At 52.4% G+C, this 17,515-nt stretch overlaps 1 protein-coding gene across 1 annotated transcript in view; it reads right to left on the bottom strand.

The window, feature by feature from the left end:
• The window catches only part of LOC103581653 (plakophilin-1), a 33,823-nt gene extending 16,345 nt beyond the window's left edge, over nt 1-17,478 (bottom strand). The window contains exons 1-2 of the mRNA XM_008563428.1: nt 17,277-17,478; nt 7,002-7,108 (exon numbers count right to left, since the gene is read on the bottom strand). Of these exons, the coding sequence (XP_008561650.1) occupies nt 7,002-7,108; nt 17,277-17,478 (309 nt within the window). The remainder of the gene's footprint in view (nt 1-7,001; nt 7,109-17,276) is intronic.
• Between the last annotated feature and the right edge of the window lie 37 nt (nt 17,479-17,515).

The following is a 17,515-nucleotide window of genomic DNA, read 5'->3' as shown; positions in this document are numbered from 1 at the left end:
AAGCCCCGCACTTGCCTGCCTATCTAGTCCTCCGGTGCAGAAGTGGAAACAGGAGCACTTTGGGTAAATTCAAAATGCTACACTCATTTGAGGGATGATTACGTTACTAGGGTGCCGGGGGTCGAAGGGAGCAGACTGAGAAAGCCGGGGCCGCAGCAGCCCTACAAGCCCCGCACTTGCCTGCCTATCTAGTCCTCCGATCTCTGAGACCCTGGGGACTAAGGCTAGGGAAGAGGCTTGGGTCACCTGGTTCCACCCCTTCACTTACAGACGAGGAAACTGAGGCCTGGAGAGGTTCCGGCCAGCACCTGCTGCAAAAATTAGTTTTTAATTATATCCTTCCTTACGCTGCTGTTTCATCTGTTCATTGTTTTTACCTATAGCGTAAAGACTTTAAAGACTTGTTGGCTGGGTAGATTAATTCTTGTCAGGACCAAAGGGTAAAAAAAAAAAAGCCCCAAACAAAACTCTGCTAATTTCTTCTGGAGCAAAATAAAGAAGTTTGCAATTATCCTTGATCCTTCAAATCTCCCCTCTAAGGTTTCAGAGGCTCCACTTTGAATATGTGTGTGCAGGGGCAAGGCGGAGAGCAATGGCCAGCTCATCCAGAAGCTTCCTTCTTGGGAGAAGACACTGTTCCTACAATTCTCTGTGTCCAGAGAATTATCTGCCTCACAATATCTCATTGGGATGGAAGAAATTGAGTCCCGGGTCGATCCAAGTATTAGTTTTCCCAGCCTAGCTATAAACTCAGCACTCGTAGAACTTGATAGGAATGGCTGATGAAGACTTGCTGATTGATTAAGCTAAAGAAAAATGCAAAGCTGGCTTCTGTTGCCTCTGGGGAGAGAATTCCTTCCCAAGGACCTTCTGAGAAGGGCCTGCTACCAACCTTGTCCTGGGCTGGCAGAGCCTGGTGCTTCACAAGCTATGCAGCTGCCATCCCGAGTCCCTTAGCAGAGATGTCTCTCCCTGAACATGCTGACCAAATTGCCCTGGACTTGCCTGCCCCTCCGCCACAAAGGTCCACACAGCCAGGACAGTGACCAGTGAGGTTCTGCCTTCTCCTGGGTCTGGCGCTCCTCACAGGGCAGGAGGACGGGGCAGGCCACCATGTTCACTCAGCTGAGGGACATCTGAGTTCGTGCCCTTAGGATTGGCTGCAGAAGCCAGGGAGGTTTATGAGAGCTCTGGAACTGACAACACGCAACCAACCAGCTGCCCTCCTTGGGGGATGCCTGTTCTTGGTGGACAGTCAGAAAGGTCCTGTGGGACCCCAGTCCCGGGCCTAGGAGCATTTCATTTCTTCCCTGCTGAGGAAGGCATTCTTCTCCTTTCACACCCAGTTCCATGCTCAGCTCCTCCGCGAGCCTGCCCCGGTTTCCCCCACCTGCGGCTCACCCTTGGGGGACACCGCTTGCATTTCCTCGCTGGAGCAACACCCTCCTCCATTCATAAGCCCATAGTGTTAACCCGGGGCGCGGAAGGCGCACGTTCCTGCCCCCAGGAAGGACACAGAACACGGATGAGCAGCAGGGAGCTGGAGATGGTCTAGCAACAGTCTCGTCCTGCTGATGAGAAACTGAGCCCCGCAGGGAGAGGGTCCTAGCAAGGGTCCTGTGGGCAGGGATGGAGAACCGGCCCCCAGGCCAGTGCTTCTTCTCTCTCTCCATGTCCTCTCTGGACCTGGCTTATCCCGTGCTCTAGTTCCTCTTGCTTTTACCCACGGGTAGAAAATCGAGCAGAGAAAGGAGTCTCCCTGAGCTCAGCCCCAACCCCAAGGGCGACAGAAACTCCGCACTTGGAAAGCAGAGCCGCTTGGATGCACTGTGGCTTATAAAGGAGGGCCTGTCCCCAAGAACACTCCTGACACAGACATTTGCCATAGGCTTCTTCTCCAGTCTGAGTGTAGGGAGTGTCCCAGTAGCAGCAATTTGTCTGTGAAAACATGCCACATGCTGAGCTGCTACCTTCAGCAGGGAGGGGTGCTCTGGGAGCCGGCCCGGCAGCTCTCGCTCGTTCGCCTCCATTCTCTCTCTAGGGCACATTCTGTCCCTCGGCAAGTAGGATCGTTGCCTCTTCTTGTTGGGTGAGAGCCTGGGGCCCTTGTGGGACCCTCCTATCTCCCAGGGCTGGGTGGGGGTGAATCACAAGCTGGCAGCAGGGACACCGAGTTGGCAAACACATCAATCGCTCCCTCCTGGAGCAGGACCCATGCCTGCTTGGGAGTAGGAGCCCGTGGCTGATTCTCTATCTTCCCCTCACCTGGATCTTTCAAGAAAAGACAGAGGCTCAGCGGGCACTGCCAAAGAAACCCAGCTCATGTGTCTGGGAAGTGGTGTTTAGAGCTGAGAAACGAGGGCAGGGGAGAGGGAGTTGGGTCTGAGTTTTAAGTCAGGGTAGTCACTCAGCAGAGCGACTTGCTGTGTCTCAGTTTCCCCCTCTGTAAAGCTAAAGTAAACGAACTCCTATCATCTCCTCATCCTGTTGCAAGGGCTAATTAACTGCTGTTCTCCCGGTGCCCGGAGGTGCTCAGGTGAAAACGGGAGGAAGTGCAGAAGCCTTTATCCATCTGTAGTCCTGAAGCAGAGACCTGGGCTGGAGGGGCTGACACTGCCTCTGGCCCTGGAAAGACTGCCATGCAGGCTTTGACTGTGGGGCCCTGCAGCTACTCAGAGTCAGCTCGCAAACCACACAGAACCCTAAATGGGTCCCGGGCTAGGATCTAATCCAATTTCCTTGCTCTATAGTTGATAAAACCAAGGTCTAGGGAAGCAAAGGCCACTCCAGTTCCCTCGGCTTATAACAACCCAGCCGATACTTCCCGCTGCTGACCTGATAGGTCATATCCATAGCCCTCCTACTGTCCTTTACATAGGAATTTTCACCCATTTCAGAAATGGGCAAGCAGAGGCTCATCCAGATTACATACTTGTCTAGGGTCACGTAGTTAGTTAAGGGGCAAAGTCCAAGGCTTGCTCCTCCGCCACTCCAGTTCCCTCGGCTTATAACAACCCAGCCGATACTTCCCGCTGCTGACCTGATAGTTCATATCCATAGCCCTCCTACTGTCCTTTACATAGGAATTTTCACCCATTTCAGAAATGGGCAAGCAGAGGCTCATCCAGATTACAAACTTGTCTAGGGTCACGTAGTTAGTTAAGGGGCAAAGTCCAAGGCTTGCTCCTCCACACCAGGCTCTCTGGGCATGGCCTCTGTTACCTGTGCACTGGCAAGGAGGGTCTCTTTCTACTGCTCCTAGGGCAAGGTCCTGCCAAGTTTCTCTCTGGCCTATGGCTCTGCCCTTGGGGACATTCAGTCAACATGGTTAACTGTGACTGAGCGTGAATCACCAACCTGGGGAGCACTGTGCTTGGATTTCCCATCCCCTACTGAAGCTCAATACAGCCACAGTCCTCTCCTCTGTGACAGAGGCTCACCCAGGTTGCATTGGGTCTAGGGTAGACAGGATCAGCTCTCCTGAGGGTAAGGGTCCCTTGCATGTTGTCCACAAGACCCTGTCATGAGGGGACCATTGCATACCCACATATGAGTTAGGCAGGTACGACTGAGAAGGGGTGGAGAGAAAGATTGTTAATGAGTTCTGGGTCAAATGAAAAAATTCAGTCAATGAATAGGACAAAGCCTGGACAAAGGTAGAATTCTCCCTCACCATATTCCTGGGGCTTCCACTCCCAAAAGCTCCAGGCTGGATTTAACCGAGCACCATGGATGCCCTGTTCCAGACCTCCTGGTGATGATACCCACATGGCTTCTCTTCTCTGTGGATCAGGTCTTGGGCAGCATGGTCTAGTCCAATTCACAGCTGAAGAGCATTTTACCTGATATGACTCACAGGAGAACTGAATGATCAAGATGTGCTTCTTGATTTAAAAATAGGAAAACCCTCTAGAGCTGGAGTTGATAGAGAAGAGTATTGTCATCTCCATCAAAGCACTTCCTGGAAATCAAAACTGTCCACTTGCCTCAGTTTCATCTGGGATGAACCCATGGGATAAAGGCCTATTTTCAGCTTTGGAATAGAAGGGCTGTGCTTTCCAATGCCTCCAGCTCTCTATTCCCCTCATCCTGGACTTGACTGACCCAGAGGAAAGTATTCAAGTGACTCATGAGTGGGACAAAAGCCTCTATTTTCTCACCAGAATGGGCTGCAGCCTGAAGTAATTCTGCTTCGGTCCTTAGCCTAGGAGAGGAGAGTTTAAAGGAGTCTTGTTTTTTTTATAGGATTGAGTACAGAGATACTCTGACCTAGGGTTGCCAGATTTAGCAAATAAAAATACAGGACATGTAGTTATATTTGAGTTTCAGAAAAACAACAAATAATTTTTAAGTATAAGTATGTCCCAAATATTATATTTTGTTGTATTTTATCTGGTAGCCCTCCCCTGACCTCCATTAATGCTGAGTGAACCCAGCTTGACTCTAGGAAGGAAAAAACATGACCATTCTCCTGCTGTGTTTGAGCTAGGCTGACTCTCCAAAGGAGAGAATAGACCTGGATGGAGGGCAGGGGAAGGCAGGAAGTGAAGGGACTTGATCTCCTGAGCCTCTTCCAAATCCCTATAATGCAGATCCAGTGTAAAAATATTGAGATTGCAGAAACACATAAAATGGCCGTCAAAAAAAGTGCAAATGTTTGGGGCAATGAAAACAAAATTCCACTAGGTTAGGAGTTAGGAGGTTAGGGATCTAGTCTGCTCTACCATTAGCCATTAACCAGCTGTGTGATCTTTGATGAGCAACTTGTCCTCTCCGGGCCTGATTTTCCCCAACTATAGAATGTAAACCCAGATGGGACTCTAGTATTCCATGAGCCTGGTTCTCCATGAGACTGGAACAGCATAGCTGAGTCTGTCCATCTGAGAAATCAGGCAGTGGGGCTAAAAACTGCCCCATCCTCTCCCTGAGGTCTGTGGAACTCTGAGGCTCCAACGCTGTCCTCTAGAACATTCTTATCTCTGAAGGAGAAGCAAGTTGGAGTGGCCAGAAGGGAACAGAAAATTGACTGGGCTAATGACTTTCTTTGGACCATCTTTTCTTCTCCTTAAGCCCCTTGATGCTTTTTGTATGTCAGACTAACTTTGTTTTAAGCTTTATTTTATTACAAGACTCTCTATATTCAATTTTATTAATTTGTGATATGAGTGACCATAGATTTCAAATAATATGATGGTTTTTTAAAATTAGAAGGCTATTGCTGAAATAGAATATAAGGTAAAATTTTAAGGTAATACCACTGCTTTTTAAACATTTTAAAATCTTTTTGGAATTGCCTACAGATCCCTTACATATTTAAATAAAATATATGCTCCAAGATGACAAAGCTTTGTTATTTGAGGATGGTTTGATATTTGATCCTTGAGCCAAATCTCAAGAGTGAGGTGCTCAAAGTGGGTAATATTGTTCCTGGTCAAACACAGGACATGACAATAAAGAAATGAGACCGGTTTTCTTATTGGCTCCTAAAATGACACTAAGAACAGTTTTATTTAAAAATTTTTAGAGCTTCTGGAAGCATTCGGAGCCATGGCAGTATTGGTGTAAGACTCCGGTAGAGGAGCTAATGCTTTCATTCTGTGTCTGTTGACCTCTGTGCTTCTCCCAATTCAACTGCAGGTTCATCAAGGGCAAAGTCAGAGCCTCTTGGACCTGTAGCGTGCCTTGCTCACTGCCACGCCCCAGCAGTTGCTCAAGATAAGTTGGCTGACTGAGTGAATATAAAGTACCTGCGGGAAATGTCCTTCATCAGCTCTCAGAAGCTCTAGAAAACATGCTGACTACGCTCGTGCAGACGAACCACACCCTCCTCCCCACGCTCCCTGCCTTCTGCTGCCATGTTGTTTTCACCAGAGAGAAAAAATCAAATAGTTCTGTTGTACCATCCATGGGAAAATCCCACAGGCACAGGATTATCCCATGCCACAGAACTCTATTTCTTTTTCTCCTGCTCTTCTTCTCCCTCAGTCTGGACCCTGTTTGGTTTTGCCCAGTCCTCGGCTGATTATATGTCTGGCTCCAATATTATTCCTCTTCTTCCCCACTTGGCCCCCTCCCCCTGCCAAATCCTCGTGTGTGCTCAGCTCTTCCCTGTTCCCATAGCCTCTCCTGAACTGAGAGGAGACGGGACATGCCTCAGCAGCTACCCTGACATGAGTCATGTCTGCAGTCCAGCCAACGAAGAAGGATCTAGGAGGGTTGGGCCTTAGGCTGCGGGGAAGGAAAGGGTTTTCACTGCTCGTCAGAAAATGGGCACGGTGGGGGGGCAGTTTGGGAGCATTCAAAGCTAGTGAGATTGCTGAGGAGTGAGTTAATTAACCAGAAGCAAAATGCTCAACATGGGCTCTATGAGGATTTTATTCAAAAACACCTCTTGCAAAGAGTTTCTTTACAGCTCTTGCTTACAAATTTCCACGGTTACGCTGACCATTAGATAACACTTCACAATTAATGTAACATGATACCAACCTGTGAGTGAAGTACACGCACGGGTATCATCATTCTCATTCTACAGATGAGAAAACTGATGCCCAGAGAGGTTAAAAGGTTTATCTAACACCACAGAGACAGAGAGCGGCAGGACCAGGACTAGACTCTAAGCCTTCTAAGCTCTGATCTGGTAGCATCATCTATGTAAGACGTGGGACATCTATGCTGCCAGCATGATTACTCATTCTGACTTCTGGTCCCGTGACCTGCCTTCCTTAGGTTTCAACTAGTTCCTTACACTGCATTACAAAGCCATTTTCTCAGAGTCTGTCTGGTCATCACCTTTTCTGTCAAAGCCCTTCATTCGCATCTATTCCTGATCTGCCAGCTTATTGGACTCAACAGCAACAGACCCACTCAGAGTCGATAAGCCTTGACTCACGGACCAAAGCCTGCATCACTCTTTTTAGGAACCGGTGCAGGTTTTCTCCACCTTAAACGCCAAATCATCCCATAAACATTCCAGGTCTTTTGTAATGGAAGCAGTTCCTTACCGGATATCCCCATGAGCCATTCCCTGCCTGGAACTTGGAGTAGTAGCTGCTCCGGCTGGTGGTCCCATAGTTGTTGTAATTGTCAGCCAAGCCATCATACATGGAACCTGGAGGGCAAAGGAAGGGGGTTAGGACAGGGACAGCTATGATCTTCTTTCACCCCTGTGTCCAGGTCCACCATGCTCATGGGGAAGACCGGGCCTGGGTTCCTGGAGGAGGAGGATGGAGAATAAGTCACCTGCTGGCTCTCTCCACCTATCACCACACCCTCCACAGCCAGGGCCAAGGGCAGAGCCATGACAGATTTCTGCAGGGATAGCTCCAGAAGGCTTGGGCAACCCGTTCTTTGGGGCCTAATGGCTCCCCTGCTGCTTGGGGTAGGTTGTCAGAAGTTGGCTGGGAGGGCCTTGGAGCACCATCGTTCCATCCCAGGGAATCACGACTCCATGTTCCACAATGGTCAGCTTCCCACTTGAGGAAGGCAGGCAGGATCTCGACACTCCAGGTCCAGCAGCCACAGCTGATTAGAGTCTGATTCCAGGCAGGATTCTGGATTCAAACTCCAGCCTGGCCCCCACCAGATGACCAGGTAACCTACCGCCCCTTCATTCATCTCCCACATGCTCCAGCTGGTTAGGGGGAGTGGCAATCAGCCTCAAAGGCCAAGAGAGGATTAATTAATGTTTTTGGAGTTCTTGAAGACCCACAAATGACAGGCTCCGCAGGACGACAGAGTGTCATTAGGGTTATTAGCAGCAAAGTGGCTTTGAATCACAGAAAGCAGAACTGGATTTTGGGCTCATGGTGGGGTCACTACCCTGATCTCCCTTTCACTGGATGGCAGGGGGGCCCTAAGGGACAGCCTCAAGTCCACACAAGCTGGTCTATTCATTTTCTTACTATCCTTGCAGCATGGCCAGCAGTGACACCCTCATGACTGCTCTCATCACTTCCCTTGCTGAATCTCCCTTCCCTCCTTGGCCACACCATCAAATCTCACCCAGCTTTCAAAGTCAAGCTCAAGACCTCACTCCCTCCAGGAAGCCCTTTCTGATCAGCCCTGCCCAAGGCAGTTTCTCCCACCTCTAAACACATACTGTCCTGCTATCTGCACCCCAAGTCTCATCCTGCCTGGTGTCCTATTCCCTTGTCTACACTGGGAGCTCCACAAGGGACAAGCCATGGCTCTATGGCCTGGACATCCAGAGCAAGCCCTGCCCCATACTCCTATTAAATGTGGCCTCTGGGAAGAAAGGTAAGTAGGATCCAGTGGAATGAGCATAGCCCTGCCCCATACTCCTATTAAATGTGGCCTCTGGGAAGAAAGGTAAGTAGGATCCAGTGAGAGCCTCCTAAGAGGAATGAGCATGCCTTTTCCCTAAAGCGATGGTCAGACTCCCTCATCAGAAACCCTGTCTGGGGAAGAGGGTTGACAATGATCTTACCTGGCTTAATTAGCTAAATCTCACCCGGCTGCCACACCCACCCAGACTCCCAAGCCTTTTCCCGGGGGACTGGAATATCTGAGCTGGGAACAGAGGGCAGCTTTGGAAGAAAGCCGCATCCCTGCCTGGTGCCACCTCCTCTGTCCAGTGCCAGATAAGCACCATAGCCCACAGCAAGGCTGCCACACCCACCCAGACTCCCAAGCCTTTTCCCGGGGGACTGGAATATCTGAGCTGGGTACAGAGGGCAGCTTTGGAAGAAAGCCGCAACCCTGCCTGGTGCCACCTCCTCTGTCCAGTGCCAGATAAGCACCATAGCCCACAGCAAGTGGCACTGCCACTGATTCCCTGCCTGCCCCCACCCTCCATCATGGAGGAGCAATGGGACACTAGGGCTGTCGGGCTGTGGCAGACGGAGCTTGCCCTGGGAGCCTGGAGGTGTTGAAATTGGTCCTGGCTCTGGCACTGGGGCAAGGCACTTGCTCTCTCTGGGCCTCAGCTTCCTGTTCTGTAAAAAGAGGCAGTTGGCATCAAAAGGCACGTACAGCTCCAGTGTTCTGTGGCTGTGTGATCACAGGACACAAGCCTAATGGCCCTCAGAGGAGCCCAACTTCTCTTCTCTAAAGATGGGGTTCAGCTCATAAAGATCAAGGGCAGCCGTCAAAGGCTACATCACATCTCTTCTGCAGACTGTCTCAGGGTCCTTCCAGAAGCTTCTGCATCCTTGAGAGCCCCAGCATCCCACTCTTGAAGCTGCAGGCCCAGGCCTATCTCCTGGAGGGACTCCCCACTGTGAGCGACCTCCTGGGCCTTTGCCCCGTGGCCCCTGAGCCTCTGACTCGCTTCACGCTCCCTGCCAAGAGCAGATGGCTTGCCCTTGCCCTTATTCCAGTAGCCACTCCTCCAGGAAACACTGCCTGATCAGGAGACTGGAGGCAAGGCTCATGGGCTCGGCTACCCAGAACTAGTGCTCACCAGGGAAGGGGGCTACACCTAGGCTCATGCAGTCAGGACCCTAGGCGGCTGATAGGGTAACACTTCCCCTCCACCCAGCCCACTTCCATCATCCCTTCCAAGTTCTTGGCAAGAAAGAGCTTGCATGGCTCTCGCCTTATGAGCAGTTATTTCCAAAGGGCAGGTGTGGGTCAGCCAGATGCTTCCGGATGGAAAATCTGGAGTGGTGACAGACAAGGAATTCTATGGAACCCCAGGGAGGCCTCCAACCCTGCTGAGAGGGAATCTGCCAGCAGCTACGGTGCTGCCCTCTAGGTCTTCAGATGAAGCATCTGCCTCCTTGCCCTGCACCTGCCACCTCCCTTGCACACACTCTTCTCTTTGCACAGGTGAGGCCTCTGCCATCAAGGCAGGGGTAGACCCAAGGACACATGGAGGCAGGGGGTTGGATGCCTGATAATTTCCAAAGCCAGTCCCCATGTCCTGGCAGTGACTCTAGTGAAGACAGATGTGTGCCATAACTCTCACTTCTGGTTGGGCCAGGGCCTCCAGGCCCTTCTGGGCAGCTCTTGAAGGCATGCCCTAAGATCCTTCTGCAGCTGGGGGTCTGCCTGGTTCCCTGGGAGAGGGAGGCTGCCACCACTCCAGCCAGGACTGCTTCTCTGGCAAAAGGTAGCAACACTTGGGGTGGAGGCAGCGAGGGAGGGGAGGAGTCCAGAGATGTCCACACCTGAAGTCACACCTTGCAGTGTGCCAGATAACCAAGGAGTGCAGGTGGCAGATGAGCTCTGTCTGTAAGAGCACAGCTCCCACAACAGAAGCAGTTTCTTCTCTCCTGGCCTCCAGCGTGTCTCGCTGGTAAGCAACGCCCTTTGAAAGTCAAGTTCAACAGCAAGAACATGGGGCTTCTAATGAGTGTAACAGTGATAACTCTGATAGCTTTACTTCTCCACCTAGGAACTCACTTCTAGGAAGCCTTTCCTGATTAACAACACCTGGTCCCATCACCCCTGGCCAATTGTCCTCTCAGTACAGGAGCATGGTAAGGTGTAGTCAATCTTCCATCTCATGCCTGTACCAGTCTCTACCATAATGTACGTAGGGCACTCCCTGAAGCAGGAATCATGTCTCTTCTTTTCTCAGGATCTTGGGCACAGGGCACTGCTCCGCCAGGGCTGACCTAACCTGCCTGAACTGGCCCTTTTTGTCCACAGCTCTTCTCCCCTGCCCCAACCCTTGTAGTAAAGGTGCTCTGGTGCGTGGTGCCTAGGGGTTCGACATCCCCATTTAATACAGAATGAGCTCAGGATCCTCGAATGCTACTCAGCCAGGCTTTCCTTCCACCCAAAGAGGTCCCTAGTGGTTGGGGTAAACCAGAAAGAGAGAGGGGCTGCACACAGCTCCAGAACAACCAAAGCCACCTACTTGAGGAGGATTCTTGGTTCCAGGTGGTAAGGGGAGGTCACCCTAGCACCCAGCTAATCCCACAGAACCACCCCATCCTCCCAGCCAAGCACCCGCCTTCCCACTGTTCTCTTTAGATGAGTGTACACACCAAGAGCAAAAAGATGGTGGCTTCTCAGCGAAGCTGGCAGCTGGCCCAACCTGTGAGTCATCCTCAGGAGGATCTGCCCACCCACAGAACCCCAAAGTCAAGGAGCAAACATCTCAGAGCATATATGATTTTCACCAGTACACAAGCAATCCGAGCTGCTCTGTCCATAGCTTGTCTCATTCTACATCCGTGTCCCAGGGTGTAAAACCATCTCAGAAGACCCGCCACCTGGATGATCAGCATCTCTGTGTGCTGCTCCTTTCGGTGGATCAGATGGATGACTGGCTGATTCTCTCTTGCATCACAGGGACAGCCCAAGCTTTCCCACCTACAAAGCCTTTGGAAATGGAGGCAGCTCCTATGCATGGATACATGGGATCCTCACCCCGGTGGGCCTGGCAAAGCCGTGTGGGATGACTCAGCCTCTTCCACCTCCCGGCTCTCACACAGGTCACACCCACCGCACCTGAAACATTCTTTCTCTTCTTCTCAGCCAAGCCCTCTCCCTGCATTCAAAACCTTGCACAAAAATCAGCTTCTCCTAAAGATGACCCCACCCAGCTCTGAGCACTCCAGGCCCTCCAGCATAACCGTGTCAGCACTCCGTCCAGCTGCTGTACTTACTCTGTGCTGGCTTGTGAGTTCCTTGGAGTCTGGCTTCTGTACACTGTGTTTGGGGGTGGGGGGTGCACACCTGTGTACCCTTCTCCCAGAAAGCAAGGCCTAAGTCTCCTCCATCATGGGGGCTCCCTGCAGCAAGGGATCTTCACTTTCACTAGATCTCTACCCCACCCCACCCCATCCCTGGGTCGGGTTCTACATAGAGAAGGTTCTTAGGACATTGGCTTGCCTGAGCAACAGGCTGCCCTCAGGAGCAGAGGTCATCTGAAACCCTGCTCCTCTATGCCCCCTTTCCAAATCCCTCTCCCTGGCTGGACTTGTCACAGGGCAAGCTGCTCTGGAGGGTTATCTCTTGCCAAGTCTGTCTCTGATAATGCTGATGTCTCTTCTGGCTTCTTCTATATTTGAATAAAGCCCACCTGTCCCTCAGCATAAAAAGTTCAAGAAAGGAAGCCTTGAAAATGCCTTTACTTTACCCCCTTAAATGTCTTCCACCCATGGTGCGCAGTAAGGCTGGGCCCATAGCAAGAGGAACTTAAATGAGATAACAGGAACTGCCAGGAAGACCTGGCTGAGAAAACATCCCTTGCAGGTGTTCAAGAGTGGGCAGGAGTGGGCTGTGTTTACAGGAAGGTTCAGGGGCCTCGAGGGAGGAGAATGGCCAGCTGTCCTCCCATCATCTGTGTCCAGCTGCTGGGAGCACTGGGGACATGCCTCCCCTACTCCAGAGATTCAAGGAGCCCGTGGAGGGCGAGGAGTTCAGCACAGCCTCCCCAAGCACTTTGGTGTGGTTCTTGACCTTTCCCTGGGCATGTGTACAGAACAGAAATGCCAAAACAAACTGGGCTGCTATGGCCTGTGTTCTCTCCTCTCCCTCACCAGCCATATGACTCTCTGGGGCTCTGCTGGGACACGTTCATGCCCAGATCTGCCAAATCCTGCTGCTCTTCCTGATGATCTGTTCATGGCCACCCCTAAACCTGAGGATGGGGCAAAGCATGGGAGCATCCTGTGGGGACAGGACTGGCACAGGGAGCAGAGTGGTGGGTTAGAGCGGGCAAAGGCTGGAAGGGGACTCAGCCACCTGGCTGGGGTCCACAGTAAAAACTGTCACCAGTAACTACTACTTTAGGTGTCCATGCAAGCGTGTGCATGCGTGTGCGTGAGTGAGAGTGAGTGAGAGTGCGTGTGACGGGAGTAGCTCAGTGGTTCTCGAACTTTGCTACATTTCAGAATCAACTGAGAGTTTAAAGTTCTCCTGCCCTCCATACTAAGTCAGAACTGCAATTTTAAAAAGCCCCAAGTGATTCCAATGTGCAGCCAGGTTTGAGAACAGTGGACTAGAAGATTTTTTTTGTATATTAGGATGTTTACAAGAGAGACTCCCTGAGTGCTATGCCTGGAGGGGAGGAGCCTTTTCACAGTTAGAGCTGCAGGCAGTATGGGTGAATGGTTTGCAGAGGTAGGGAGTTATAAAATCTATTTCTAAAGAGCATTGCCATCACAAAGCACTTTAGATAGGATCTAGTCCAGTCTCTGACAGTTGCAGAGACCCATAGAGGAGCAGTGACTTGTCCAAGATCGCACACCAGGCAGCGGTAGATGCCAGGCTGGGCTCCTGCCACGGCACAAGCTGCAAGGTGAAGTGTGTGTGTGTACGTGTGTGTGTGTGTAGGTGGTGTAGGCATGTGCATACATGTGTGTATGTCTGCGCATGTGCATATGTGTATATGCATGAGTGTGCATGCGTGTGGTGCATGCCTACAAAGAACTTCACATGAGGGTATCTAACATTCTTCCATTTGCAATGAGCTCAGCAAAGGAGCAGGATCCAGGCAAACAGGGTTTGCCGTGTAACACCCTGGAATACCCAGCATTTTTGCATGTGTTGTAACAGGCCAGCGGAAATTCTGGCTAAAACTCCAACTTTAAGCCAAGATACATTGTAAAGAAACAAGAATTGGTTCATGTGAAGTTTAATTAGTATGTTTCACTGCTGGAACAAGCTGAAGCACAAGTACCCTTCGCCATCTCCCATCTCAGCTTTGGTCCCAAGAAAACAACCCACAGTGATGTCTGTTCACAGTCTGTGGTCGGGAAAGGGCAACTTTCAAGTGAGTAGAATGCTCAGGCAGAGGTTCATGCTGAGACACAGACAGACACAAATACAAAAAGCCACCAAAGGCAGAGGCTCCCAAGGCTAGCTCCTTCACCATGCCCTCTGTGGAGCTGGCACAAGCCTGCCCCCTAGGAGGACCTGAACACACGCAGGAACCATGGAAGAGGAGCAGGCATCTCCCCTGGCCCAATGTCGCCGCCACCCCCTATCTCCTACCAGAGAGAAATAGAGGTTTGGTAATTTTAGCTGGGAAATGGTACTTTCAGAAGAAGAAAGAACTTCAGGCCCAAGGCTGAAATAAGAACCCACAGACATCTAAGCAGGCAGCGAGACACAAACAGGGCAACGGCACCGGTGTTAGGCTTTCCCTGGAAGGAGAAGTGATAGGAAGCTCCTTTCGTTGAACTCTGCGTGGGATGTGTGTTCAGAGGTGGGGGGTGGGGGGAAGGGCGAGGGGTTGGGATCGGAACAAATAAGATTTGGGTTTAGCTTCAGAAAGAGATTCCAAGTGAAGTTATAAAGACCTGGAAGGTGGAAAAGTGTTGTTGTTTGTTTTTTTCAGGCTGGATAACTACTGTGCCAGACAGTTACCCCCACCCAGGGCAGCTCATCATCAACCCTGGAGGGCCTTACCCCACCTCAGAGAGGTCAAGTCTCCCTAGCTAAGTTCTTTTGCTGAGTGGCCACTTCCCCTCGGTTTCCTGTTGCCCCCCACACAGTCTGGAAAGAAAAGTACCCCAGACACCCTGATGCACACAGGGACACTCTGAAACAGAGGGGAGCAATACTTCGGGGCCAGTTCAAGATGGGTAGGCACATTCAGAGCAACCTCCTGTGCAGAGTCTCCAGGCCACAGAGACCCCTTCCCCCGCCCAGGGACTTCGTGACCAGGGTGAGGTGCCTGTCTGATCTGCCGTGTTTCAGGGAGGGCATGGGTGGAGACGGGCATTTAATGCCAAGCTCCTTCCCTGGAGGTCCTTCTTCGGGCTCTCAGTGGCTCAATTCAGCCTCATGACAAGACAGAAAAGAGCCTAGTGGGGAGGACTCCGAGGAAAAACTGATTCTATCACCAGGACCACAGGTGGCCGACTTGGCTGTCCTTCATGGGGTACAAGGAGCGGTGGCCACTCTGCCAGGCAATCTGTGGAGTGTGGCTGATCTTCTTTAGAGTGGAGTCTCTTAAGTACGTGGGGGTCTGAATGGGATTCAGGGGGCCCAGGAGGATCAAAGACGCTAGAGAAACTCTCTTTTTTCTTGGAGGAAACTAAAGGAGAATTTGAGTCTATCCAGGGGGAAAGGGGAAAGGTCTGGGTCCTTCCGTGTCTGCCAACTCATCCCTACTGGGAACTATAGCAGGCTCACAGCACACAAAAAGAGAAAAACACGGGAAAAGAGGGAGCAGAGTGACTAGAGTTGGCCACAGAGCAAACAGGGAATGCTTGGGCGTTGCCAATGGAGAGGACAGAGAAATTTGATGAACACAAAGCCAGATAAACCAGAAACACCAGCTCCAAGTGACCAAACCGCCTCTTCCAGTGAGGAGGACGCCGCTGGGGAGACTGGCCCCCTTTGGGAGCCTCCCCAGAGGCTGAGGGTGGAGAGGACACGCCCCACAGGATCAGTCCTTGGAGAGGTTCTGGAGACGTATGCATTAGCCATCAGGGTTCACTCACCTGGCGGCTCAAGCCCCGGGGGAAACTTGGGATGGAGAAACAAAGAGGAAATAAATGGGAACCTCATCAGATGGATGTCACTCCCCAAGACCAAGGCCAGAAACAGCACTTCATGACCACAGACACTCAGCCAGTATCCGCATATGTGGGAAGAAGAAAGGGTGTTTGGGGCACCCAGTCTGACATTGTTCTGGAGCTGTGAGCCAGGAGCTCAGGCTGGGATCGGGTGTGAGTGGAGACGAGACAGGCAGGTCTTGTGCAGAGAAGAGAGAAGGGTGGCTTGAGCTGTGCCCTGGGCTGTGGCCAGAAGTGGGGGCACTTTGTTATTCCAAACCTACATCCGAAAGAGGCTAGTAAGCGGCTACCAAGGCACTAAGTAAAAGGGAAGGAGGCAGGTCCTCTGGAGGTTGTATGACCTCAAGTGGAAATCTGGCGGGAGAGGTGCCAGGAGCCGGCACGAGAGCAAAGGGCACAGAGAGCAGCAAAGGCCTTCAGTCTGGGTGCGGGGAGTCCTCTGCCAGCCGTTTTCTCTGCCCCCGCCCCACACAGGGGCCACTCAGGCATGGGGGTGAGGGGACACGACAGAAGCCAGAGGTAGAAAGTGTGAGCTGGGGTTTGGTGGGAGAACGGTGGGGGTCTGTCTCCTTTGTCTCCTTTTTCTCTACTACCCCCTGACCCTCACTCTCTCATAAGGGCCGGACTTAAAAAGTCTTGGTTGGCCTCTACTGGTTTGCAGCGTGCAGAGTCTTTATTCGCATTTCACTAAATTTAGCTAAATGAAAAATAAACAAATCGAAAGTTTCATTTTAATAAAACTTTCTTCCTGGGGACCCTTTGTGTTAAAGCACTTGGTTTAAAACTTGTCCACGAATGCCCCTGTCAGGTCCTGCAACTTCCTCCTTGTTTCAGGGGTCCTACCCCTTTCTTCTGGGGGACCTTGTCATTCACAGAGGCTGGTGGAGGGGGGTAGGGCGTCAGACCCAAACCCGGATTGAAAAAGTACCAGTGAGGGCTCAACCGAAGTCTTCCTGCATCTAGGGTGTTTCCAACCCTGCCACCCTCATTCCCGACGCTCCCCAGGAGACACTTGTCCCTACTTAAGCTGGGCGGGGTAGGGAGATTCCAGTGGGAAAGGGGGTTCTGCATTAGCTATTAGGGAAAGAGGGCATCCCCACCCCCTTCCCTGTCCTGGGGCGCGCTGGCCTTGTGGGGGGGCCACCTTCGAACCAGACTTGCCTCTTCCTGCTGTGAGGCTCTCGCTAAAGTGCTGCGGAGTTCCAGAAACTTATCCCGCTCCTCATGTCACCTCCCCAATCCGAAGCGTCTCTCCTGAGCCCACACTCCAGTCTCAGTGTTGCCCTCACCCCGTCCACCGCCACACACGGGCCCCACCCAGACTCGGATGTCACTCGGCCTGGGTGAGGGGCGACGGCCGCTGGCTGAAGGCGCAGGGCATCGCGAAGCCCGGGGAGGATGAGGTGTGAGCGCTGGGCCAAGGCCACCAGGACAGCTGGGGCAGGAAAGGATGCGGGGTCGGTCCCCGGGGCAGGATTGGGAACAGAAAGACGTCTAGACCCAGGGATGCGGGCCGGAGAACGGCTCGCGGGTGATCTCAGCCTCCCAGCGCGTCCTTGGAGAGATGCTCCTGGCTGTGTCCCCTCAGTGAGCCACCCACCCTTGCCCACCAGCGCGCCGTCGAGCTCATGGAGTCCGGTGGCAGGCCGTGGCTCCATTCTGTTGGAACCGGCCTGGAGCTCGGCTGCTTGCAGTTGGAGCGGACCCTGCCCGGGGCCCGCAGCCCCTCACCTCCCTGCAGCCCCGGGATGCGCGCGCCCCTCGGTCCCCGCCACCAGGCCGTGGCGCGCCGGGAAGGGGCGCACAGAGCACGCGGGCGCCGGGCCTCTTTACCTCGGTTGGAGTGGCTCAGGGTGGACGACTGGGAAGACTTGGACTTCTGCCGCTTGAAGGTCATCATCACCTGCTCCTGCACGCGCTGCCTGCCCGACGTGCCTGTCTTCATCTTTTGGTCCGACGGCAGGGCCAGCGTGGAGTGGTCCTGGTTCTGGAAGCATTCGTACGCCAGGGCGGTCTTGAGCGGCGAGTGGTTCATGGTGGCTGGGGGCGCGCGCGGGCCGGGGCCTGGGGCG

The sequence above is a fragment of the Galeopterus variegatus genome, unplaced genomic scaffold (assembly GCF_000696425.1).
Source record: "Galeopterus variegatus unplaced genomic scaffold, G_variegatus-3.0.2 Scaffold13606, whole genome shotgun sequence".
Lineage (NCBI taxonomy): Eukaryota > Metazoa > Chordata > Mammalia > Dermoptera > Cynocephalidae > Galeopterus > Galeopterus variegatus.
This window is presented reverse-complemented; position numbering and strand designations above follow the sequence as displayed.